This window comes from Pipistrellus hanaki (genome assembly GCF_964339955.1).
Source record: "Pipistrellus hanaki genome assembly, chromosome: 6".
In the NCBI taxonomy this organism is placed as follows: Eukaryota; Metazoa; Chordata; class Mammalia; order Chiroptera; family Vespertilionidae; genus Pipistrellus; species Pipistrellus hanaki.
In genome coordinates, this window is record NC_140508.1 from 64,884,945 (window position 1) to 64,912,665 (window position 27,721).

The 27,721-nt window shown below is 40.5% G+C and overlaps 1 protein-coding gene across 1 annotated transcript in view; it reads right to left on the reverse strand.

The window, feature by feature from the left end:
* The window catches only part of ARFGEF2 (ARF guanine nucleotide exchange factor 2), an 85,453-nt gene that overhangs the window by 51,686 nt on the left and 6,046 nt on the right, over positions 1 to 27,721 (reverse strand). Inside the window, exons 2-9 of the mRNA XM_084886926.1 lie at positions 20,129 to 20,159; positions 19,370 to 19,493; positions 11,627 to 11,773; positions 10,537 to 10,716; positions 9,952 to 10,186; positions 4,976 to 5,044; positions 3,230 to 3,381; positions 261 to 391 (exon numbers count right to left, since the gene is read on the reverse strand). Coding sequence (XP_084743052.1) covers positions 261 to 391; positions 3,230 to 3,381; positions 4,976 to 5,044; positions 9,952 to 10,186; positions 10,537 to 10,716; positions 11,627 to 11,773; positions 19,370 to 19,493; positions 20,129 to 20,159 — 1,069 coding nt within the window. The remainder of the gene's footprint in view (positions 1 to 260; positions 392 to 3,229; positions 3,382 to 4,975; positions 5,045 to 9,951; positions 10,187 to 10,536; positions 10,717 to 11,626; positions 11,774 to 19,369; positions 19,494 to 20,128; positions 20,160 to 27,721) is intronic.

Sequence of the window (27,721 nt, forward strand, 5' to 3'; positions counted from 1 at the left end):
TGAACCAAATGGTTAGGGCCAAGATAATTATTTTTAGTATATAAACCAAAAAAGCAAAACTGGGCAGAATCTTGGTTGAAGGGGACACAGAGACAATTCATTATGAAAGAACTGATTATAGGCACCACATGAATTTAAAAAGCTATAAAACTATCATGAATAAATTCCTGCCAGGGGCCAAGGCACCGGGTTTCCTGGAGCCCCTGAGATCCTCCTGGATCACCTGGGTTATAGACAGCCAAGAACTACTGTCTGCTTACTTTGGATCTGGGGGGCCTTCACCAAGGGGCTTCATGGACAGCTTGCAAAGGGAGCGAAACACAAGGAAGGCATCCTTCTGCAGAATGTGAGAGAACCTAGCAGCCACTTGATGTCCTTGCACGTCTGATTCCTAAATAGAAAGAAATAAAGGTCAAAACAAAATGATAATTATTTTAAAAAACTAGAAATAAGTATCTCATGAAAATGCAAATTATTTTATTTATTCAATGGGGAAGTGAGAGGTGGAGGGGGGAGAAATGGCAAAATAGGAGCTATGGGGAGTTATTAAGGCAATTCTAAAACCATGTTCCTTGTCCTTCAAAAAGTGGTTTAAAATGATAATTTTTAAACATTAAACCATAAAAAACTACAACAAATATAGGTAATGATTTATATTAGCGTGGGTAAGAAGGTATTTCTAAGAATACTATTGCAAAGTAAATAAGAAATACGATGTGTTTTTTTTTAAATACTTCTTTAAATAAGTAAACTACATTTAAAAATAAAAGTATTTGAAACCTATGACAATAATTAATATTCTCAATATATAGTAAGTTCTTATAATTCATTAAAAAATATGAAAACCTTTATCTCAAATAAAAAACTGGTAAAAAACATCAATAAGCAATTTACCAAGAAATGCAAATGCAAATCTAAATAACCTTATTACCAATCATTAAGGCAGCATCTTTCTCCCCATTTCAATGAGGAAATGACAGCTTACAGTGGGCACAGATTCCAGTATTACCTTCCCAGCAGGCTAATTTGATGTTAAGGATCAAAAGCCTTAGAGTTTCCAACTCTTGACCCAGCAATACAACTGCAGGGATTTATCACAAAGAAAGAATAAGGATGTGCACAAGCTTTATCTATAATGATGTTCATTATATAACTATTGTTTCTGTGATAAAAACTAAAATAACCTAAAGGCCTAATAGGGAATTGGCTAAATAGATTACAGTAATCCATATGATTGTATTTTACATGTCCATTAAAACATTAGTTAGATCTATATGTACTGATGTGGAAAGATGTCCATGAGATAGTGTTGAGTGAACAAAACAATTGAGCATAGTATATAAGACATGAGACCCTCATATGGACTTAAAAGGCTCCTTTAAGAGGTAATAATGAAAAAAGTTTGAGAAACACTAGTGAAAAGGTACAGGGAGTATGTTTAAGTGGGATGTTAATGTTATATTACTTCCTGTTTTGAATGTTTATATATAGTCAAACCTTAGATCTCAAACATCTCCCATTTCAGTTCTCGATCAAATGGCTTAGGGAAAAAATGTCTAGGTTGTCAAATCAAACTTAGGCTTTTGACCTGACAACCCTTTCATGCTAACACCTTAGCATGACAAAAAGAGTCTCTCAGGCAACAAAGGAGAGAATGTTTTTATTGCTGGCAAATCGATGAATAGCATAATTTTACAACATAAAGAGGCTATTAAGAGTGCTAATGTTGCTAAGGGTGTGCAAAAACAATGATCACAGGCTATTGAAGAGGTAGACAAACTGTTGCTGGTTTTAATAAGTAAAAAGTGTTTAGCCAGTGACAGCATTAAAGACAGTGCTATGTGAAAAAGGGAAGATGCCCATGCTGACTTCCTAAAAGACAGCCCTGGGACAAGTGCTGGAAGTGATTCATTTAAGGATAATAGGGGGTAGTTTAATAAATGCAAGAAAAGAAGTACTTATTTATAGATTAAAAAGTTTATTACACATGTATTACATATAAGAAAGGTTAAAACAGGGAATTATTTGTGGGTTTGGAACAGATTAATTCAATTTACATTATTTCTAATGGGAAAAATGATTCGGTTTTCAAATAAGTCACTTCTCTAACAGCCTGCTAGCACAAATTAAGTTTGAGAACCAAGGTTCCACATATAACATTTTCAAATAAACAATAAAACTATTTAAAAAAAAAATTGTACTGAATGTATCTGCCTGAAAAAAATGTTCATAATGCTCTCCAGTTCCATCCATGCTGTTGCAAATGGTAAGAACTCCTTTTTTTTTTTTTTTACTGCAGCATAGTATTCCATTGTGTAGATGTACCACAGTTTTTTAATCCACTCATCTGCTGATGGGCACTTAGGCAATTTCCAAATCTTAGCTATTGTAAATTATGCTGCTATGAACACTGGAGAGCATTAGGCTAAATGAAATAAGCCAGTAAGAGAAAGATAAATATCACATGATCTCACTCATATATGGAATATAATGAACAACATAAACTGATGAACAAAAACAGATCCAGAGACAGAGAAACATCGATCAGACCATCAAACCTTAAAAGGTAGGGGAGGCGGGGAGGAAGGGGGAGAGATCACCAAAGGACTTGTATGCATGCATATAAGCCTAACCAATGGACACAGACAACAGGGGGGTGAGGGCATGAGTAGGGGGGCAATAGGGTGGGTAATGGGGGAATAAGGACACATATGTAACACCTTAATCAATAAAGAAATTTAAAAAATGTTCATAATATATATTAAGTTTACAAAATAGGTTCTAAAACAGCATGTATATTGTTATTCCATTTAAGTGACAAAATATGTGAAGGGTAGGAAAATTTAGAAAGCTATAAAGAAAATGTTAGCAAAGGTTATCTTTGAGTTATGGTGTTATGGATGACTTATATTTCTCTGTTTTTTCATTCTCTACATTTTATTTTCCTATAATAAATGCATATTACTTTGAGAGAGAATTAAAAAGGGCAAGAAATATAAGTGTTAAGATTCTGAATAAAAAGGTTTAATAACAATGTTGAATACAATGAACATCAATTAGCATGTTCCAAAACGGAACCTACTAACCAAGAATATCAGGCCAGGATTCTGACCAGTAACAGAATAGGGCTCACTGGTTTTCACTCACTTCTTCTGGCAGAGATTTAATTCTGCATCTTCTAAAAAGGTAAAAATTGAAATGAATCCATATGAGCGAATCATCAACATACCAGGTTGTCCGCTGACGACAAGGACTGCCTGTCATCTGGTATTCCATTGGTCTGTGAGTTTTCGTCCACTGCTGATGGGACAGCACATTCCTGTCCCTCCAGTTCGCCAAGGGCCCTCTCGGATTCTGTCAGACTGTGTTTTTGTGCTGCTTCTTCAAACACAAGTGCAAATATCTTTACCAAGTTAGTATTTATCCTGAAAGGTAGCCTGCCACCAGGAAGAAGTGATTCATGTAACCTTCTAGGTACTGCTTTTTCCCTTTCCCTGCATCACTACCCCATGACTGATATAATATGCATTGAAAAAGGCTTGCCCAAAGTGATGCGTAGGTTTTCCATGTGTCTGTTATCCACAGCCCCAACACCAGGGTCTTGGTTAATACTGTAGTCCATGTCAATGGTACATCCAGAAATGTGATACAGCAAACCTGCCCTATCCTTCCCCTTCTCAAGAAGATTAGAAAAAGCTAAACATGAAAAGTGCAAATTATTTTTAAAAGGTGATTAACATAGGGGTTAGAGAAAAAGAGCCACATAAATTAAAGAGTTTGATAAGTTATGAAATAAACTCAGTTACAAAGAAAAGAAAGAAAATGAAGATGTGAGCTTCCTCGCAGCCATGTGAACAATGGAAAGAGAAAGAATAGATTTTATCATTTAATGAAAGAAAGCTATACTTGATGATTAGCAGAATAGCAGAACTCTATGAGAATTTGCCACGTAGATCTTTACATACAGATGGGACATCAAACAACTTAATAAACACAATCTTCCATAATGGTTTTTCAAAGCATATATTCATTTGACAAATTTTATCAAGTGCCCATTATTTACCAATTTCTGTGCTAGGGACTGAGGGATATAGCAGAGAACAAGACAGATGAATGTTTATTATGTGAGCACTTCTTGTAGTGGCCCCAGAAAACAATCTAAGCATGTGAAATAAAATTATTTAATTTTAAAGATATTTCTAAAAGGGTTATATAATGAAATCTATATATACAGCTTGGTGGGACCCTAAATCAACAAAAGGATAGGCTTAGAGCAGAAGGTCACATTTCTTTGATGATAACCTTCAGTAAGAAATACATTTTAAAAATCATGAACTAGTACACATGTGCACATAACTGAAATGCATGTTTCATGAAACAATGCTTAACATACCACATGCAATGCATTCAGTTTGTATTCTATTTATTTTCTTTCATTTAGAGAATGCTCACTGCAATCCACTAAATTACTGATTTCTTAACCCATAATGGTCTATTGGTATTGGAACTGAGCTGTACAAATTTAATTCCACTGAAACCACACTGAAAAACTGAGGGAGTTATGAATGAAATATAACAAAAGAACAAGCTTCCATGTGCATCTGATACCTGCTGACATAGGGACTGTCTGCTCAGCAAGTCAATGGCTAGCCATGATAATTCAGCAGTAATGGACACCACGTCGGAGCTCACAGCCCACTCCCGGGTAAAACTGCATGTATATAGGAGTGGTCCTCTGTGTCTCTGTGTGGAACACTCAACCCCAACACTGTCAGACCCGAATGAGAATAAAATGACCTGCTAAAAACAAGTAATTTGAGTTCCATATGAAAGATGAGCAGACATGGGCAGATTCATTTTCCATGGGCTCACGGGGGGGAGGGGAGGGGAGGGGGCACACTACCACTTAAATAGTTGGCTAAGGACTTTTTTGAAGGAATGGGGTAGAAGGAAAGGCTGGGTTATTGGTTGTTACCTTTGACAGCAGATGTGACCACATCTTCTAAGATCTCCTTCACCACCTCCTGGGCTCCATCGCCAGTCCCTACACACACACACAAACACAAGCATATACATGTGGGCATTTCTAGGGAAAATAGGAAGGAAGAGATTTTGTCCAGGCTCTCTAGAATCAAATTTCAGAAGGCAAATTTCAAGTCCCATGAAATCTGGAAATTTTCAGGCAACATCAGCTATGATTTCAACTTTCCTTTATGGAACACTAGTACCCCTCCAACTTACACACTTTTCCTTTCTACGTTACAGTTGCTCTAAATCCCAGGATCCTCCTCCTCACCCCCAAGTTGGAGGCAGGAGATGGATTTTATCCATCTATGGTTCCTGGCAAAACAAGACGGGTTCTCATGTGTCTTCAGCTCGGGAACATGAAGCCTCAGTGAGGAACTACCTACCTTCTGCTGCCTTGTTTTTCCCACAATGTAAACATAGAACTTAGCATGAGATTTTCAATGTGCTAGTTGAAAATTTACTGAAATTTAGAACATCTTTTCTAATTAGTTCTTTTTTTAAAAATATATTTTTTATTGATTTTTTACAGAGAGGAAGGGAGAGAGATAGAGAGCTAGAAACGTCGATGAGAGAGAAACATCGACCAGCTGCCTCTTGCACACCCCCTACCGGGGATGTGCCCGCAACCAACGTACATGCCCTTGACCGGAATCGAACCTGGGACCTTTCAGACTGACGCTCTACCACTGAGCTAAACCGGTTTCGGCAGATTTACTAAAATTTAAATGGAATTATTCTGTAATGTGTTAACAGTTTAAATGGATGAGGTTCGGCACCATTTGTTTTTGTAGAAAACTAGATCTGTAAGAACTATTAAATAGCCCTTCTAGAAGTAAACATTATAAAACACCACAATGACCAAAAAGGCCATCACATTAAATAAACAAAACCAAAATAACCCTTTAAATTCTTCCTCAAGGAGAATTTTCAATCAAGCCACTATTTTTCTAAGTTCCATGCTTGGTCCCCAGTGTCCTGGAGTACAGCCCAAAGTGTTTTCATTTCCATTGAACACTTAACCTACCACAAGTATTTATTTAACATGGAAAACAGACTCTCTTTATCCATGACACTGTGCCCACCACCTTCACGTCAGATTACCAGCTGAAATATCTGCTATATATTTTTTAAAAACTAAGTCACTGTTAAAGCTGAAACTTATTTGAAAAATAGTAATAGTAAACACTTACATAGCCCTAAGCGGCAGATATTGCTCTCATTTAATTCTCCCAAGCCTATAAGATAGGTACTAGTTGTATTCTCATTTTACAGATGAGGCTCAGAAAGGTTAAAGATTTTGCCCAAGGTCAAAGAACTAAGCCGTAGAATCATGATATGAACTTAGTTAGGCTGTCTGATCAGAACCTCCATATTGGCTGAGGAGAATAAAGTTTCTCTATTGTGTATAGTACTTAAAAATGGATTATTTAAAAGCAAACTAACCAATCAGTACACACCTACAATAGATACATATTAACTATATAAATGCTAATGTGTAATGTTGGGAGTTAAAATGTCAGAATTTAAAAAATGAACTTAAAAAGAAAATGGGAAGTGATTGCTAAGGGTGTGATGAAATGTTCCAAAATTAACTGTGGTGATTGTTGCACAACTCTGTGAACATACTAACAAGAATTCAATGATTTTAAAGGGGCAAACTTACAGTATATGCTATATCTCAAACAAGTTGTTTTTTAAGAAACTGACAAGAATGGCTTGCCAATCAGGAGAGGTGTGAATGGACAAATGGGGTGAGATTCCCTGGGGAAGGAGGTTAGTCATGGCCAAGAATTCTTAACCTAAAAAAAAATACCTAATTTTGTGAGTTTACAAAGAAGCATCTGATCTACTTCTTAAGACAGGCAGATAAGATTGACGATTAGAAAAGGGAAACAGATGCTCAGGTCTTTGGGTGAATTATCCCCATCTACACAAATTTCTTGGGAGGCAAATTATTCCAGGCAGGCCATGGGGAGGACAGGTAAGCAGGAAAATGTATGTGGAGTGTTCATGAAAGGAGCACAGTGCCTGGCAAAGCTAGGGGTGGCTATGTGATGGTGGCTATGTGATGAAGGGGTAGATGAGTGGTCTCTATCACTTCAGTCCAAGGCACTGTCTCCGCCATCTGCCTCTCAGTTTGTCCATCCTCCTTGCTTCCAAGGCTTCTCAATCCTTTCTTCTGAAGGGTCCATTCTTTCTTTAGAGCCCCATCTTGAGAACTGAAGCCTTTTGCTCTTTTTAAGGGTGAGGCACACCTCCATTATGACCTACTATTTGCAAATTTTCGGTTTGTTTCTCACAGGCAATCTGATTCCCACACTTTCGGGAGAAGCCTCATGGGGTACACCAACTATTGGCAATGAAATCCACAGCAACATACTACCTGCAAATCATTCTCACAGTATTTTAAGTTACTGTGTTTCTGCAAAACTATATTCTGGAAATCAAGGCCCGCCCCCCCCCCCAATTTGTTCAAAATAGTGTATTTACTAAGAGTCTGCCATATGTGTTAGGCACCATTCCAGGTGCTGGAAATATAGTTATAAACACGGCGGCCTAGGTCTCAGACTGGGCACAAGTAAACATTAACTCAGTAACTTCAAGTAGTGATAAGTGCTATGAAGACAAGAGGCTAGGGGACAGACATGACAGGGAACTTCAGAGGGTGATCTGTTTGAAATGAGAGACTTGAAGATAAAGGTAGGGCAAAGAAGGGATAGGAAATACAAAGGCACCAAGATCATGTGTGGCACTTCCAAGAATCAGGAATACTATTTGCACATTGTATAGTAGAGGTGAAAGAAGGGGACAGAAAGGTGGGCAGGGGCCAGGTCAATCAGGGCCTTGGAAGCCACAGGGACAGGGTGGACACAGATTTCGCTCGGAATGGGACAGCATGGGAAATTACCAATGGGGTGTAAGCAGAGGAGGCTTGTGATCCAATGCATGCTTTTAAGAGTTCACTTTGGCTGCCATGTAAAAATGGGCTGTAGTGGAAGCACTTTGATGCAGCTCAGAGAGACACAGCTATGCTTACTACAGGGTTTTAAAATTAATATTTGTTGATTGATTACAGCCAGACAAAGGTTACAGTAAAAACCTGGTCCTTGCCTTGAGAGTTGAGAAGGCAATGATTATGACATATACAGAGTGTGGGCCAGGAGTTTCTGAGCATCTTCCCTAAGACACACGACAGCAGGATTGAATAGACAGCACTTCTGTGCTCACCCTGAGATACATGCAATTCCTAGTGGCCACTTTCTTTTTTGTCCTTCTCTTGAGTGAACTGATACAGCACACATTCCAGCAATGACACCTGGCCTGTTCCTACGTATGCCAAGCCCTCTGATGACTTAGCAGTGTTTCCCAAAGTGTGGTACGCGAAGAGTTTGGTGGGGGTATGTGTTTCCCAAAGTGTGGTACGGGAAGAGTTTGGTGGGGGTATGTATTGCATTGGAGTTTGGTGGGGATATGCACTGCACCGTGCTTAGCTGCGCTTAATTCTACATTCTCATAGGTACAAGAGGTACTCAGCGTTATGAAAATTATAGAAGGGGTACACATAAGTCAAAAGTTTGGGAAACACTGACTTAGAGGAACAAAAGCTGCTCCAATCTGTACTCTCTAGTAGGGAACACACTATTGACAGAAATTGTCACCAATGTGTCAGAAGAAAACATGAGAGCAATTATAAAGACGAGTCAGATATTTCATGTACAACAACCAGCTAGAGTAATGGATTATTTGACAGAATCACTTGGGAAGGTACATTCCTGGAAAAAATAAATTTTGGATTGGTTCATATCAACTGTCCAAGGAAAATAATCTTATGACAACCCAATCCAAGATTCCATGCCTGCCGAAGCCGGTTTGGCTCAGTGGTAGAGCGTCGGTCTGCGGACTGAAGGGCCCCAGGTTCGATTCTGGTCAAGGGCATGTACGTTGGTTGCGGGCACATCCCCAGTAGGGGGTGTGCAAGAGGCAGCTGGTCGATGTTTCTAGCGCTCTCTCTCTCTCTCCCTTCCTCTCTGTAAAAAATCAATAAAATATATTTAAAAAAAAAAAATTCCATGCCTAATACATTATTTGCTTTAAAACTATAAACAGGTGGGAAATATCTCTTTCATTTAAAAAAGCAAACAAAACAGTTAATGTTCTCAGTCATAGAATAAGAAAACAAAGCTGTCTGTCTGTCCATCTACATCTCTAGCAAACTGCCCATATTTTGCTCCTCTCACAGATGTTTTTGAGTATCGAGGACTTGCAGGACAGTGGTAAGGCATGGAGATCCTGTGTGTACGTGACAGATGAAGTCTTTGTCATCCTCTGGGAAGATAACACAGACATCGAACGACTAACCACCCAAATAATTAACTACTGGGTGATAAGTGCCCCAAACTGAACCCACTGCCTTGAAGCTGACGTCAAGAAGCAGTAGCCAGCCCTGGCCAGTGTAGTGTAGTCCAGTTGCAGTATTATCCCATGTACTGAAGGACTGTGGATTTGATTCCCGGTTGGGGTGCATACGGAAGACAGGTGACTGATGTCTCTCTCTCATATTGATGTCTCTCTCTCTCTCTCTCTCTCTCTCTCTCTCTCTCTCTCTCTCAGATCAATGAAAACATATCCTTGGGTGAGGATTAAAAAAAGAAAAAAAAGACACACAAAAAACAAAACAAAAAACAAAATAAAACCACCCCAAAAAAGACAAAACCCAGCAGTAGCTAGATACATTTCAGGAATTACTGAGAGAACACTACACAGGTGACAATGGGCATTAGCCATCATGCCTTGATGGTTGTGTTCCACGAGAGGAAAGCAAACAGAAAGTCAAGGGGAAGGCCCAGAAACAGATGAGCTGCTACTAGAGGTTTCCTGCTGATGCTACCAGACTCCTGTCCCTCTCACAGCACATGGGCATACCTGATAACGATGAGCTTCTTTCTCTGGGTGCGTCTCCATTCTCTGAGCTCACTTTTCCAGAACCACTCCTGTCATGTGCACCATTGGTTAAATCTGTCTTTTCAGGAGTCGTTGGTGTGCTCTGTGCCTCACTCTGCTTCAAATGACTGAACTTTGGGGACCCTGCTGCAGCGTGGATCACAGGGGACTGGGGTTTTGACTGGATTGGTTTTTCCAATTCTCTGATCTCCTGAAACTAGAAGGCAACAAAAAAGGGATTCAATCCAAATGGTCCCAGATAAGGAACAGAAAATACACCAGCCTGTTGCTTAAAAAACTTCCAAAGAGAAGGATAACATTTTAACAAGTAAAGAAATCCCTTTGACAAACTCAAAGCAAATTCTGAATGCAAATTTCAAAATACCTGCTAGATTCTATCTCTTGCTTTTTATAGCAAGAATGAAAACAAAAGTGCAGAGAATTCAGAGGAAGAAGAAATACACTTTAAAATGCTAGTAAATCTTCACCAGGCACTAAGGCCACACACAAAACAGTTCACAGCATGGGCTGCTGTCCCACCCCAGCAGCGGATGACTGCTCACTCACCACTTGGTTTTCCATGCGGGTGAAAATGACATTCAGCATCTGAGTAAGGGTAGCCTTGGCAGTGGTTTGATTGATGAGATTTTTGCTGGCCAAATAGATATTGTAACATGTCCTAACCGTCTGTAGGATAGTGCCCTCGTGAATTTCAATGTGCGGGGACGTTACTGCAGTCAGAAGAGCCTAAAACAAAAATCCGAAACCTTCGCCTTCACAAATACCCCGCTTGTGCCCAGTCTTCCACAGCCAAACTTTTCCACAAGGCTTGGCTTTGTTTTTGTTTGGTTTGACATAATTTTAAAAGAACGGCTCTGCAAACTAAACTGGATGCTTAGTACTAAGAGATGACTCATTATTGCGTTGAGTTTAAAAACAATTATTAAATCCATAAAGTCCAAATCATTTAAAGTAAGTTGTAAAGTGGGCTTTCTACCAGCTTACTTTTTAAAAAGATACACAAAACAAACAAAAAAAAGAGACACTTCTCTTAAGAAGAAAAATGCTCCAACTTGATCTCACCTAGATTAACACCAAAATATACATGTTTTGATGGGGGGGGTGTCAGTTTCAAGGGCGCGCTAGGAAAGGTGTGGCTAACATGGAGCCACCACTCATTCTGCATCCAGGACAGATACAGTATGTTGGCTACACTCATCTTGATCCTGCTCTTTGTTCCATGCCAAACCATTCCTGGCAGGATAAATAGAACAGGGAAATGGAATGGGGGGAGGGGGGAACAGGGGCAAACTGGTGATAAGAGTATCAACAGGAACCTGCTAAGAAATGGCAGATTGGGAATCCAGAAATTCAAGGGGCAGGACCAGAGGACTTCAAGCCAATTTAATTCACAAGCAATTTACATTGTTATTAGTGGAACTGTTTACTCTGAAAACACACCTGGTTCCATTCTTCTTGTCTTATTCCACGCTAATAAATTCTGACACTTTATAAAAGATCTAAGTGATGCTTACATTTTTCTGTTCCAGCTCAGCACCACCTGAGACAACTAACACATGGTAAATCAGAAATCCAAATTACCACAGGGGACTGGTTTCAAATTTAAAATCCAGACCAGGCAAACTCACAGAAATACCTTAATTATTTGTAACTGGACTCCTTCATCAGTCTGAGGGCCCTGAAAACAATTGCAAATGGTTTCAACAATCCTGTCAATCAGCCGCTTCCCTGGAGCTCCACTGTCTGGGGCGTTGCCGGTGATGTGCCCATATGCGATGAGTTTCTAAGCACAGAAAGAACAGAGATGAGATGTTTCTGCTGGCAGGGATTGAGGCCACGCCCTGTAGCAAATGACAAGCATGGCCTTAACTTCCAGTTCCCACAGATCCCTCTGCACCCCAGGCGGATGATGGGCACAGCCACCCTGAGAGTGCAGCTTTGGTTCTGTTCCTCCCTCCGGGGCAGAAGAGCTCCAAGATGGAGAAACAGTACCTGATGGAAGAGGCAAGTTGTAGAACAGTCCACAGTACACAACCACTCATGCAAAAAATTGAGGGATTAAAACTATACATAATAGAGTTGGAAGTAGTCTGTGGCTGCTGGAGTTGAGGGGATTAGAGAAATGGGGAGTGACTGCTGAGGAGCACAGGGTTTCTTTCTGAGGTGACAGAGATAGTCTCAAAGTAGATTGCTGATGGTTGCACAACTCTGTCACTATATAAAAATCACTAAATTGTACACTTTAAAGGCTAAATCATATACATGTGAATTATGTCTCAAGCTGTTAAAAAACCACATATATATTTTTCTTTAAATGAAAAAATACATAAAAACTAATGATAACATAAACTGCTTGAGAAGGAACTAAGCAGCTGAGGGCAGGGATGGTACTAAGACACTTTATAGTAGCAGTTGCCAACCTTTTAGGTATCATGGACCAAGTAGTCTGCGGACCACCGGTTGGTGACCACTGCTTTATAGTATACTCTTTCATTCTTTCTGAATGTTGAATCACATCAGTATACTTTTTATTCTAAAATTTAAAGCAAAAAACACTAAATTTCACATCTATAATATCAAACAGTGCATGCTACCCTTGTGGCTGAAGAGATAAGTGGCTGCTTGGCCCACAACCTCATAATCAGGTGACAGATCAGCTTGGACAGGGGCCACCTTTCAGAGGCAGCCTGCCTGTCACCTCACTGATGACCTGGATTCAACCATGGAGAATCAGAGCTGGAAGGGAACTCAAAGGTCTGGGGGCAGATGACTTCCAAGCCTGGCTGAGAGTTAGAATCACCTGAGAGAGCTCATTAAAAATACAGCTTCCTGGACCTCAACCTAAACCTACGGAACCACAACTTCTGGGTTGGAGCCCAGGAATCAGTGTTTTTCTCTAAGCTCTTCAGGCTATTCTGAAGGCGGAAAGGAACCACAAGTAATCTGGGATTCATGAATTCTAAAGCATCATCTACTTCTAGGGCCTTAGTAAAGAATCTTAAAAATGCTATTCTGTTCCTTATCCTTTTTGTTTTTTTGGCTTGTCACATTTTTGCCTCTACCTGCACAAAGTGACAAGCATCTGAGGTTATGTACAGTGCAGCTATTACTACCCAGGAAGACCCACCACCCTGCAGAGGCCTGACACTGTTTCCGAATGCCGCTCTCCCCACCCCGCCTCACCCCGCCGCCCCCCATGCATTCCACAGTAGAAGAAAAACAGATTAAGAGAGAGTGGCTGAGGGTAGAAATATGATACTGTTGGATTGGGTGACTGAATGAGCAGGAGAAAGGCCTGCACACACTCTGTTGATCAGATCTCCAGATTGGGGTTGGGTAGGAGAAGGGGTAGGGGACTGAAGTGTGTTTTTGAAGAACAAATCACAATGCCCTTTACCTCATCCCTTCACAGCTGCTGTATGTGCAGGCTTCCCGAGAGGGCAAAGCTGGCTACCTGCTAAATGAACTCTGGGTTTGGACACTGCTTACTCCTTACTCCTAATGGACTCAAGTCCGACTTGAGCACTGGGAAGAGGCGGATGATCTATGAACTAAAATGTGAATGTTGAAAAGTAGGCCCAATCAGGAAGGATGATGGTGTTGAGAAGAATATAATCACCATGCCTTCCAGTGCCTTGACTAAACTTCAGATGCGTGGCCTTCTGGACAATCATCAGTGATTTCATATTGTTGGAGCATTCACTTGTAACCCTTGGGATTTCAGTTTTATCTAAGTTTATTGTGGCTGAACCAAGAAAGAAGAAATATGTGGATTTCTACAGAAATTATTATTCCATAAAACATTTTGAGGAGAAGAGAAATGTTGGTATCTTTCAGAGTGCAAGCTGATTTTGGAAGGTAAAGAATTTCTTTGGGTTGAGTTCTATGGAAGTCTGTCACTGACCTGTGTCCCTAAACATGAATACTGGGGCTAAAGAATAGTTTCTCTTGATAAATAAATAATTAACAAATACTATGGACAGTAACATTTAAAAAAAAAATAAATAAAAGTAGGCCCCATAGAACCCAACATTAATGCTGCAAAGCAAAGATGGAAGTGAATTACTGGATGCTTAATTCAGATACAAAAAAATTTGGAATTATTCTTCCCACCACAAACTCCTTAAAAGGCATATGACCCTTCAAATTGAAATGGGTTTTAAGTATGATTTTACTCCCCTGTCTGTGCAGAGACAGGATCAGAAGGAAGCAGAGTTCCTGCATTCTGTGGGTCTCTCTAGTTCTGCCTTCTCACCCTTCTTTGTGCCAGATATTCTTCTGGTACTGGAGGTACAATAGTGAGTAAGGCAGTGTTTTTTCTCCTAGGGTTTATATTCTCCCAGGGGATAGTGGGACAGACCAAAGCCAAAAGTCTGGACTGGGACACACAGGTCTCGGTGTGATTTGTAGTCATCTTAAAAAAAGCAAGTTACAGCAATAATGCACAGCATTGTCTCATTTTTGAAAAATAAAAAATTACGTATTTTTATAAATGCACAGAAGCGAGCCTGGAAACATATCTGATGTCCAGTGGCCTGAGTATGCTTGGCAAACTCCCTGGGGGAAAGTGCTTTGCACAGTGAGTGAGGTAGAAGCTTCTACTGGCAAGTTTAAGCAAAAGAGTAACACAATGTTATACATTTCTAAAGGTTCCCCCTGGTTTCTGTGTGGAGAATAAGCTGAAGGGTAACATGAGTGGAAGCAGAGGACCAGTGAGGAGGACACCTCAGTTGCTGGTGGCTTTGACTTTGGGGGTGACAGAGATGGAGAGAAGTTCCTGCCCTGTTCCTCGATGCAGTAAGGCGATGGGAAGAGAGAGACAGAGGAGGGAGGACTGTGGGCAGCTGGCTCACTGATACGTGTATCCAAGGAGGCTACACGCACAGGGGTATTCATTGTAACCCCAAGTTAATGTCCTCTATAGAGATAAATAAAATAGTAGCATTAATATACCACATACCAGTAAAAAGGATTGTCTTATATTTGCCTATAGCAATATAACTAGATCTAAAAAAGACACTGCTAAATATAAAAAAAAACTGTAGGAAAACTTGTACAAATAATACCACTTATGTAAAAAAAAAAAAAAGAAGTAGAAGAAGAAGGAAGAATATTATACACCTAAACAGGCAACTGGGTTTGGGGCTAGTGGACAAAGGGATTCTGGCTTTATCGGTAAAGTTCTAAAAATATTTAACAAAGAACGTAGTCATACAATTTATATAGTTATACATTTACATTTAAAAACCCAAAGTTTTCTAGAAATAAGAGTTAGAAGACAATGTTTGTGGTATGAACAAGACAGCTTAGACCAGTGGTTTCCTACAGCCTTCACTGGGCTGTAGAAAAATTAGAACTTTATTTCTACTATTTTTTTGTTTTATCTTTTTAAAAGTTCTATTTTTATATGTCTTATAATATATATAATTTAATAGCAGTAGGGCATATGTATAATCTTACCACTGAAGAAATATGACTACACTAGGAGGATAGTCTTTAAAACATTTTGTTACTGATATGAGTGTGGAGAAATGTGGAGATCATTCATTAGCTTAAACAAGACTGAACCTAAAGCTCCTTCCCCAGTCCTGGCCTTGGGAAAGTGTGTGGCAGACCAGATGCTGCAGGAAAAGAATGCAGAGGGTCTTTATCATTTGGTAGAACTAAGCAGAGGGGAGGCTTCCTCCAATGGGGAGAGGAAACTCTGAGCTAACTGAAACCCAGAAATACCTTTACCACCCATCACCCCTCCAACCTCAAAGAAGGTACCTTCATATGCTCAGGGCAGAATGCGGATGTGTCTGCAGCTGGCTCCAATCCAGCCAAAACCAACCTTAACCCATCTGGCCTTCCATTTCCAAGACAGAAGTTACCTCACACATACTGGGAAAAGCCAGTCAAACAGACTTTGCAAGGATAACCACCAAGAGGAAATTAAAATTTCATTCAGTATTTCTGTCATAAAAAGGAGTACCTAACTAATTTTTGAGAACTTGCATTCTAAAAAAGAATATGTCATATGTCATAAACCACAAGACAGGAACACTACTCTTGAATTTTCAACTCAAAGTTAAAGCAGGACATCGATGTTTCCAACAGAAATCACACACATGCACAGATTTCCAGAAACAGACTATTTCTAGGATAACAGACCATATTTTTAATTAAAGTGTCCAGAACTACAGGATAATAGTTGGGAGAGGGGGTAGAAAATTTTTTTTCTGTAAAGGACAATATACTAAATATTTAGGCTTTGCAGGTCATACTGTCTCCATTCCACCTACTCAACTCAGCCAGAGTAGCAGCAAAGCAGCCACAGATAATACATAAATGAACAGGCATGGCTGTTGCTATGGACTGAATGCTTGCATTCTCCACAGTTCCTAAATTGAAGTGTTAATCCTAATGTGATGGTATTCAGAGGTGGGGCCTTTGGGTGTGATTAGGTTTAGACAAGGTCTTTAAGGGTGGGGTCCTCAGGATGGGATTAGAAACACCACAGAGCTAGTGAGCTCTCTCTGTCATATGAGGACACAATGAGAATTTGACTATCTACAAATCAGGAAGAGGGCTCTCATCAGAAACAGAAATCAGCTGGTACCTTGATCTTGGATTCTCCTGCCTCCAGAACTTTGGGAAATAAATGTCTCTTGTTTAGCCACCCTGTCTGTGGTATCCTATATAATAAAAGCGTAATATGCAAATTGTCCCCTTGACCAGGAGTTGTCTGGGAGTTTGACCAGGAGGTGGGGCTGCCCAAGGGAGGCAGGGAGTACTTGGCTGGCAGCCGGTAGCCAATAGGAACCCTACCAGTGCACGAGGTTCATGCACTGGGCCTCTAGTTTGGTATATTAGTCCAAGTAGATTAAGGCAGCTATGTTCCAATAAAACTTCATTTACAAAAGCAGGTGGCAGTCCAGATATAGCTCATAGCTATAGTTTAAAGACCCCTGGTTAAGAACATACATGTGGGATAAGGAAATCCCAGACACCCACCCAATTCCATCTCTTCTGGGCCAGGGGAATTTGGTGGGGTTTGTCATTTTATTCTCCAAGCTTCAGTTTCCTTGATTCTAAAGTGAGGCTAAGAGTAACTAACTCAGGGGGTTTGTGAGAAGATTAAACTTGATGAGAATAAAGCACTTTGCACAGGGCCCAGCATAGGCTGAACATTCAATACGTTAGCCATTGTGCTTAGTATATCAATAACATTAACTATCAGCACCATCCCTGTGCCTCAGCAGACATAACCAATCAATCATGGCACTTTCTAAAGAAACCCAGGTGAGGTTTTCAACATAGCTTTGAAACAATCATAATATAGAACCTATTCCTGTTTTAGAAAGTACCAATAAATATGGATCTCTTCAATTTATTTTAAAAAATGTATCAATCTTTTTTCATTGATGTAGGCTGCCCACTGGGTTTAAAAATAAATGTCCTTTGAGGTAATCAGAAACCTCAGGGGTAGATCATTAAAAAAAATACAGGGTGGTAAACACATAATACAACCTACAGATGAAGTATTTTAGAATTGTATTCCTGAAACCTATATAATTTTTAAATGAAAAAAAATATATATATAGGGATGCTGGACCAGGAATTAAATCCAATTTGTAGCCCTATTTCTGTCTTTTATTATCTGTATATTATTGAACAAGTTACCTTAACTTCTCTACTCCTGCTTCTTCACTAGTAAAAGGTAATTTATGACAAGGTTAATGGTGATCTAAATACAGGTGATCCTCATTATTTGCAGATTTTGTATCTGTAAATGCACTCACTCACTAAAATGTATTTGTAAGCCCAAAATCAATAGTTGTGGTGATTTGTGGTCATTTGCAGACATGTACTGAGTAAGCAGTGAAAAATTTGAATCACTTAATGCACAGGTTCCCAGCTGAGATCAAACAAGGCGACACTCTGCCTTCTTGAGTCAGCTCTCATACTGTAAGCAGTATCTTTTTTGTGGTCCATTAATTCTATGTTTTTCCCATTTTGTCCTTTTTGCCATTTAAAATAGCCCCCAAATTAGTGCTTAAGTGCTGTTTAGTGTTCCTAAGAGAAAGATGACAATGATGTGCTTTATGCAGACATTATGTGTATTAAGTAAATTTTGTTCAGGCAAGTGCAAATACTGTGGACTGTGAGCTCACTCTTTTTTTTTTTTTTTTAAATTTCTTTATTGATTAAGGTATTATATATGTGTCCTCATCCCTCCATTAATCCCTCCTCCCCCCACTGTGAGTTCACTCTTAATGAATCAGTAATATATATAGCAAATAAGGTGTCTTTAAACAAAACACCCAGAGAACAGTTACATACTGATCAGCTGATGAACATGCTGGGGCCAGAGGCTCAAGGGAACCTAACTCTGTATTTCTTCTAGGAACAATAGTACAGAATTTACTAAACCAGTGTTTGAAACTGTTATGTAAAGTGCTGAGATCCCAGAAAACCTTAGGGTATTGCCCTTGGATTCCCAAAGTCAAGTTTACTGCCACACCAGCTGCCACCAGTGAGGATGAACAGCAAGGTCCCATCTGGCCTTCGATGGGCCACACTGGAGGCAGTATTTTGGTGCTATTGTTTCAATCACCCAGCCTTTCCCAACACAGGTTTTACAGAGTACAGAAAGTAGAGAAAAACAGGGCATGCAGGGGAAGGGGACAGGCTTGTGGAAGATAAAAAAACGCGCTTTTCCTGCCTGAGGAGCTGGCCAGGCTCCCAAGGTCTCAGTCTGCTTAACTGATGGCCCTTACTGTCTTCCCACAGAGTGGGAGGGGGGGTTGGAGCAGGGGAAGGGGCTCATGTTCCCATATAACAACTTTATAAGATTTTTACTACAAATAATGAGATTTGGTTATATATATATATATTTCTCTACTTGATTTTATGAATTTTAATGCCATCAAGGAAGAGATTAAATAAAATTTCCTTAAGTGTCCATGTGCAGCAAATATTTCAACTAATGCTAAAGGTTTCATTTAGAAAAACATACATAAAAGAGATCAACAAAATAGTATTTTTAGGGAATGAATTCTTTTTTTAGCTAAAGAGATTAGTCTCCTCTAACTTCCTTTCATCATGACACAAGGGTCCCAGATTCGATTCTGGTCAAGGGCATGTACCTTGGTTGCAGGCACATCCCCAGTAGGGGGTGTGCAGGAGGCAGCTGATCGATGTTTCTCATCAATGTTTCTAACTCTCCCTCTCCCTTTCTCTCTGTAAAAAATCAATTAAAACAAACAAACAAACAAAAAGAATAAGCTGGAATGTTCCTTTTTCTGTCACCCCGGAGAGTATTCTGAGTAGTAGGGGAATCATCAATGTGGCCTGCAGAGAGCCCCCTTTACACAATAAAGTTTAAACATGATACCTGTAAGCAGTCAAGAGATGTGCTGACCACCCGTGGGGACTTGGACTGGCAAGCTAGCTCGAATGGAAGGAAATACTTGTCAGCTTCAATGAAATTTGCCTTTGGTGGTGTGGCAGTTCCAAGCCTAGGAAAAAAAGCAGGAGAGGGCCAGTGTGGGAAAATGAGAAAACAAAAAGCTCGCTCTTCCTACACCTAACTCTAACTTCCCATCCCATCTGCAATCACTTAATTAAAAATACCTACAAACTGCATCTGTGGGGCTAAACAATCCAAGTTAATACATACATGCATTTGGACAAAATACCCAAGTGCAAGGTCTCAGATTATAGAGGTGTACTGACTGTGTCCTGGAGTGAATCTTGGCATTGCCATGTCAGAGCTCTATTTCTGAAATGTGACTAACTGGCTTCATTACTGTGAAGATGAGGAACAGACACAGGGGCAAGCTGTCCTGCTTAAGGAAGCATGACATACAAGAAGCAAGGGCTTTACCTCTTGTCAAGAAAAGGTACAGCATTAACCTGACCTTTCTTATTTCTTACTCTTTCCTCCAAATACACAGTTATTGAGCCAGTAACCTGTTAACCTAGCATCGGCTCAAACACACAGAGTTCTACAATGTGTTTGGCCCTGGGCTAGGAAAGTGTGTGCTGCCCAAGGATCAGAAATATAAGAAAATATGTAGAGAAATGGGTTCCCTTAGTCACCACCTACTCCCTTAATATTGTAAGTTAGCAAGGAGAAAGTGCCCCAGCTTACCTCTGCTTTTCTATTTCTGCTTTAATTTCATCTAATGAGGAAAAGAGAAAAGCCTGTTAGGAGTATGCAATGTTTATATAAAAGGAAACTTTACTAAAGATATTCATAAACTATTAAAATAATATTTATAAGATTGTAAAGTACAGAAATACAGATGTGAAGTGATGAAAATGATTATATAAACCGTAATAGCTAACACACAGCAGTTGCATGCTAGGTGTTGTTCTAAATTTTTTACATATTTTAACCTAGTTAGTACTCATAACAATCCCATGAGGTAGGTACTATTATCTCTTACTTAGAGCAGGACTTCTCAGCCTCAGCACTAGTAACACCTGGGGGCAGATAATTTAGTTTGGAGCTGTCCTGTGCACTCGGGGATGGTTAGCAGCATTCTCTGGCCAGTAACATACCTCCCACCTGTCCCCTGCATCTTGATAACCAAGTATGTCTCCAGGCATTGCCAGGTGTTCCTTAGGGCAAAACTGCCCCTGTTGAGAATCACTGATTTGTCATGGGAAACTAAGGCACAGAAAAGTTAGGTAACTTGCCTCCTGTTACCTATCAGGAACTGGGGAACCAGAAATGGAACTCAGGCATTTTGGCTCCATAGTCCATGTTCTAGCTACTTCCCTATTCTACAAAATGTATGTTAATGTAGTTATCAATGCAGCATGGTAATACAATAATACTTCAGCTATATAAAAATATGCATGGAAAACTGCAAACAAATATCAAAAGTTGTCTAAGTAGTAGGATGATTAACCATGGAGGTTACACTTACAGAAATAAATGTTATTATTCAGAAATCACAATGTCAAAGAGATAGTCTTATTTACAGAAGTACTAAGGTTTACAACATTGAACACCCTATCTAAATACCCAGAATTCACTACACCCATTCAATCATACATGTTCATATATGTTAGGCTCAATGTATCACCAACATGAACCAATGAAGCAGCCTACCCTGAATGCCATGCACATATCCAGGTAATGTCCAAAACACCAGCCTTCTTTGCACAACTTGAGAGCCATTGGTTTGAATATGGCATTAGTTATCCTAACAACCCCAGAACATAGATCTGAAGGTTACAAATTTCTTTTTCACACCTATTCTAGACTGAACTTTAGATGTAAAAACTGAATACCTAGACTCACTAGATATGGCAAAATCTAACCTTCAAACCAATTTTTCAACATCTTCTTACTGCATTGAGAAAACAGGAGCCAAATACCCACATGATTAATATCAAGCATTTTGCTCATGGACCATAAGGCCTGTGACACAGTTTGTTAAGAGAGCTCTGTGGCATGGTTCCTGCCCTTCAGGGAAAAGGATACACTAAGGAAATAGTTCTGGCTTCCTCTAAGCTGAAGCCCCCAGGCTATGGAAGGGACCCATGAAATCTAACCCATGAGGCTGGTAGCTAAGCTTTTAGCCTCCAGAAATCTACATCTATAACCTGAAGGTTCTGCTTGGTGGTAAAATTGTCCCTTTATGACACACTTGAGGAGCACTTTACAAATATAAAGTTTCCTTCTAATCATGGCTACCTTGTTAAAGTTAAGCTTAGTCTGTAAACGTTTCTTAAAGAATTAGGCCTTTGCTAGAGTCCCTGATAACCCAAAAGCTTTAAAACAATCTGTTCTGGAATGCCACTGGTCTCAACCCACCAACCTGTGAATCTATCATCAGGATTGCTAGTTACGGAGGTACCCATGGCTATAAAATCAAGTGCAGGGATTACACACTTAAAGGCCTATGGGAGCCACCAGGTAGGGAACCTCAGGGGTGTAGGACAGTAAGGGCAGGGAGGACCCCTCCCAACCCAAAAGGGCTAAGGGTACAGCAGCACCTCTGCTCCAGCTGACTGATACCTCTAGAGACCCTCAGCCTAGAGTGCCAGTTGTTTGACTTGGATTTAAAGTGAAAGTTCTGACTGCAATTCAAAGCAACTTCTACTATTAAAAAATATATGGCTCAAATAAAACTGTTTTGCAGGCTACCCTGACCCTGTAGCTACCATTCTGCAATCTTTGCTTTAAGGGGTAGGGAAGAATCCAAAAGGAAGTGCTTTATTGACTACCAAAAAGTAACTGCAGAGGATAAAAGTGACTTTTGAGGACTATGATGAGCACTGTGAGGACAAAATATCGAAGTTTTGTACAAGTTGTATGTTGCTCAGCCTGAGCCAACGAGCAACTAAGAAGTCAGAGGGTCAGGATTCAAGCCAGATCCTGTTAAATTTTACAGATGAAAAAACAAGACCCAAGATATTAAGTGGAGGAAGACTTGAACCCAAAATTTGGGCTCCAGAGTCCATGTTCATAACCTCTTAGGTACCTTGACTCTCAAATAAGCATGCAGAATTACTCTGTACAAACTGTAAATGCAGAACAATATAAATGTTGGTTTTGCTATCACTATGTCAAACTGTGAATGCCACAAAACACTGGTTTTTGTGCTACTCTAATGAACTCCATATGCCTTGGGGAGGCTTTTACAACTTGGCTCTGGAGTCTCCCAATCCCCTTTCCTGGCCTCTCTCCCCTCTCTCTCCTTCCCTTCCTTTCATTCTCTCCAAAAATCAATGGAAAAAATATCCTTGGGTGAGAATTAACAACAAAAAGGATAAAGGCACCCCCTGTGCTTAAGAGACTGTGATAGGCAGTTGGGTGCAGGTACTTCTCTCAAATACCCCATGAGAAAGGTACTGTGAGATTAATGGCTAAGGCATTATGTGGCACACAGCAGGGGGTCAATAAGTGTCTTGTTCTTATCTTAAAACAGGAGTTAGCAACAGTGCAAAATCTCTAGTGCCATAGATGGAAACAGACAAAGCCAAGGGAAAAAAGAAAACCATTATCAAAACAGCGGACATTCACTAGTGGCAGGTGTCCATTCAGTCCTCACCACAACCCATGGAAGCAAGAGCACTCTTATCCTTAACTGTCATACAGGTGAGGAATTCGAGCTCTAGAGGTGAAGTCACCTGCCCACAGCACGGAGGAGCTACTGTGCAGTCAGGATTCACACCCAGACTGGCTGCTCCAGAGTCGGCACTCCAGAACCCGTCAATGATGACGAGGAGGAGGTGGGGGGGGGGGGGGAGTAAGGGAAGCATATGGTAGGTCACAGCTGCTCCATTTACTGCTCCACTTCTTACTAGGCACTGCTTCCCAACTGCCAACTGGGCAATTAGAAGCAATAAAAAAGTAGGCTGGAAAGAAAGGAGACCTGAGTGGGGAGGGGTGGCTTCAGTGGAAAAGCCACAAGGCTTTCCCGGGAAATCCTTTCTGGGCGTGGCTGCCATCTATGAACCTCCTGGGTCATACCTCCCCATTAATCAGTGACTTTGGCACTAAGTCACATTCTCTCCTCGACTCCCAAGCTCCACAGTGCCATCACTGGTCAGCTCCCGCAGTTCTACAACATGGGACTTTAAACCTTTACTCCCTTCAAACCTTTACTTCTCCTCACACATCTGACCCGCCAAACCCCTCTCTACTAGGCTGCCTTCAATTCCTTCAACTCGCCCTCCAATGATCTCCTTCCCCTAAGCCACCCTGATGTGGCTGGTGACACTGCGAATCTTGTCCCCATGTGCAACGGTGGTACTTCCAGCTCCTTCCTGCTCTCTGCCCACAGCCTCCTTCCTTCCAATTGACCTACTCAACTGCAAGAAGGGCCTATTTTGGACCTGTCAAACTTTGACAAGGCTAATATATCAGGTTTCCCATTTCTTCACTTTCCAGAACAGAATCCATTAGCAGGATTGTTATCTGAATGATAGGCAATCAATAGTCTTGACACACTCTCTCTCTCTGACCTTTACTCTTAACTTCTGGCAAAATCTCAAACTTAGATTGTACTACCATCTCCTTTTGACCCGCTCCCACCTAAAAACCAGACCTCTGACAACAGATCAAGTTGGCAGATCTATAAAGCCATAGTTAGCACCCCTAAATACTGCTACTTAAGCACATCTTTTCTAACGCTCTACAATGACTACTGCACATTTCTCTGCTCTCCTGAACACCCCCCCTTTCCCTCCTAATTATCACCACTCTTTACTCACTATCGATGGAGTGGCCCCTACTTCACACAGAAATTAAAAGCTGCCCCAAGGAGACTCCCTCTACTTCCTACCCTGTTTCCCCGAAAATAAGACAGCATCTTATATTTATTTTTTCTCCCAAAGTTGTGCTAGGTCTAATTTTCAGGGGATGTCTTATCTTTCCATGCGCTAGGTCTTATTTTCGGAGGATGTCTTATTTTCGGGGAAACACGGGTACTAGCAAACCTACAAATTGACTTCTTCTGCACCTACCACCTCTACTCCTGCTAGAAGACAGTTGGTGTCCAATCCCTCCAGTTCTGCAGTAGCCCATCCCTACCTGCCTTCTCAGGAACTTCATGCTTTCCACATTACACAGAATCTTATCACTTCTGACCAGGCCTCCACCATCATCTCCCACCCAAACCACTATAAATGCCTCTTAACTGGTTTTACTGCTTTAGATCTTATCTGCCCTCCCACCCCACATTTTTCTCCACACAGAAGCCAGAAGGATTCCCTTAGAATGTAAATCAGATGATATAAGCTCATCTGCTCAAAGCTCTCTACTGGCTTCTCATCTCACTCTGAGTAAAATACAAAATCATGACCTTGGCCTCTAAGCCTTTGTAAGATCTGGCCCCCTGCTATCCCTCTGACCTCACCTTCTACCACCTGCCTCCAGCCTACTTATTGGGTTTTTCTGTTTTTGGACCTTTGCACTTGTTTTTCCTGCTGCCTGGAAGGCCCTCCCTCCCATGGCTTCCCCTTCACTTCTTTCAGATCAGTGTTCAAATGACATCTCTTCAGAGTCCTTCCCTCACCACTTAAAACTGTCATCCCTACCTCTCATCATCTGTATCTCCTTATCTGCTTTATTTTTTCACTTTATTCTGACTCATTTTTTCTAATCTTTCTTCACTGTACTTACCAACCTTGAATATTATGTATCAATCTATTATTGGTTTTCCTCAGTAGAATATAAACTCTATAATCAGACACTCTTGCCTGTTTTCTGCACTATTGAATTCCCAGTACCTAGGAATTCCTAGGCATGGAGTAGTCACTCAATACTTATTGAATAAACTGTCCTTTCTCATTCCTGCATTTAGCTTTTTCCCTCAGCGGGCTCCCTTCCCAATGACACTGAAACAAGTTCAAGCTTTTACCTTTAAATAAATAAATTCAAAAAAGCAACACACCTCTACACAATACAACTTCCACGACTTCCATGTGAGAGAGTTGTCTGTGCTGTCTATTTCCTCATCCCACTCCAACCTGGCTTTCACTTCACTGCACCACCAAAACAGCTCAAGCTAAATTCACCAGATACCACTCAATCTGATAGGCATTTTTCCAGTATCTATTTGACCTGAGCTCCCTACAACATTTGACCTTATTACTGACCTCACCCTTCTTGAAATTTTCTATGCTTCTTAAGCACACATTCTCATCTGCCTTCTGCCTCTTGTCAGCCCATCTTTTCTTCATTTCCCTTACAGACTTAGCCTCCTCTACTCAGCCAGAGCGGGCTGGGTTCCTCAGGCCCTCCTTCCCTTTACTCTCTCTTCAGGCCATCTACCCCCACCTATATCTTCGGTCCCCACACAGACTCTGATGACTCCCAAATCTCGATTTTCATCTCAGGCCTGTTTTATGAACACCAGGCTCATATATCTATGCATTTCCCACTCCAACTGTCCAAATGGATGCTCAAAGGTAGGTAATACTCAACACACCCAAGTCCCAATCCATCCCTGACCCCATCCTCTTCCCAGATGATCTTCCCACACTCCCATTTTGAAGAACGGAGCCAACATCCATCCAGTTGGGTGAGTTAGAAACTTAACAGTCTTAGCAATCCTCCTTCTCACATTCTTACCCAATCCATCAGCGGGTTTTGTTAGCTTTACCTTTTAAGCAAATGGGAAACCATTCATTTTGCTCCATTTCTATTGTCACCACGCTAAGTCCAAGCCACTGACATCTCTCATTTGGATAGTTGTCAATGGCTCTGGTCTTCCTCAGTCTAAGACATGGGTGGGGGATCTTTTTTCTGCCAAGGGCCATTTGGATGCTTATAACATCATACGCAGGCCATATAAAACTATCAACTTAAAATTTAGTCTGCTATATTTGGTCAAATATTTAATTAACCCACCCATAATGCCTTGGCAGGGCCAGACCAAATGATTTTGTGGAACTTATATAGCTCATGGGCCAGATGTCCCCCATCCCTGCTCTAAGATGTTCTGAACACAATGGCCCAAGTGATCTTTCCAAAATACAAAACCAGTCATCCCATCACCTTCTTCCCTGTTTAGAACTCTTCAGTGTTGTTTCACTGCTTTTGGACTAAAAGTCAAACTCCTCACAATGATCTCCAAGGGCCCTGGCCTACAACTCCTACTTCATCCTCAAACATTCTTCCCCTGACTTTTTTTTTTTTTTTTATAACTGTAAATTTGCATATAGTTTCCTTAACAGGTATACCACCTTGTTGCCACAGGACCTTTACACATGCTGCTTCCCCATACTGCCAAAATACCTCTGACCCTGACTTACTTAATTTTTATTTATCATTCAGATCTCCAGACTTCCTCAGGAAAGTTTTCCCTCACTTCTTGTTCACTCCCCTTGCAGGACCAGGCTTCTCTCATTCCTGGGATTTCTCAAGTTGCTAGTATGGCCCAGAGGACTAGATCATTTGAACAATGCCCTTCTTCTCCATTAACTGCAAACTCCATGAGAACAGAACAGGGTCCTTGTTTTTTTTTTTTTTTTCCTTGCATCATAACACCAGGTGTGACACCCAAATAAATACTGTCTAAACGAATTTCAGCTTGTTTAGCCAACAGGAAAAAGAATTACATAAAGAACAAATATAAACTGACCACGCCCTAGGGCTGAGGGAAAATTTAAGAGTTTTATGTCCTAGCACAAGAAGGCTATTCTCCCTGTAAATCTATAAAACCTAATAAAATAGCTAACAAAAAGTTAAAAGATTTATTTACAACCAAGACAGTAAACCAAAAGAAGTTTCTTATAGGAAGACTCCAGGATGAACAAACATAAAAACTCTTTTCTAAGATAACCTTGCTGGAAAGAAAGTCAAGTATTTTCCTGGCAGGCCCCTAAGCCTGGTGAAAATGGTGAGAACTAAATACAGTGCTGAGCTATTTATGTAGGAGACTCCATGTACTTGCTGATTAAGTACACGCTTTTCACAAGTTCACTCTTTCCATAAAGAATGGTCTTACTGTTTTCCCAACACTGCTTACAGAATCTTCCCTGAGATTTACAAGTACAGGACAGAGCTCTAAATTCATCCAACCACTTGCTTCTCTGGTCTCCAAATGTCAGAGACCAGCGAAAAGGTCCATAAACCAATGAATAGGGAAGATAGAGAAGAGCAAGCATTCAGTTCCTTCTCCTTTAAATATGGTAACATCAATGCCTCTGAATTTTAGCGGGTCATTTGTTAGGTGCCAGGTACTGTGTCAGTAATTTCCCTATTGCATTAATTCACTTA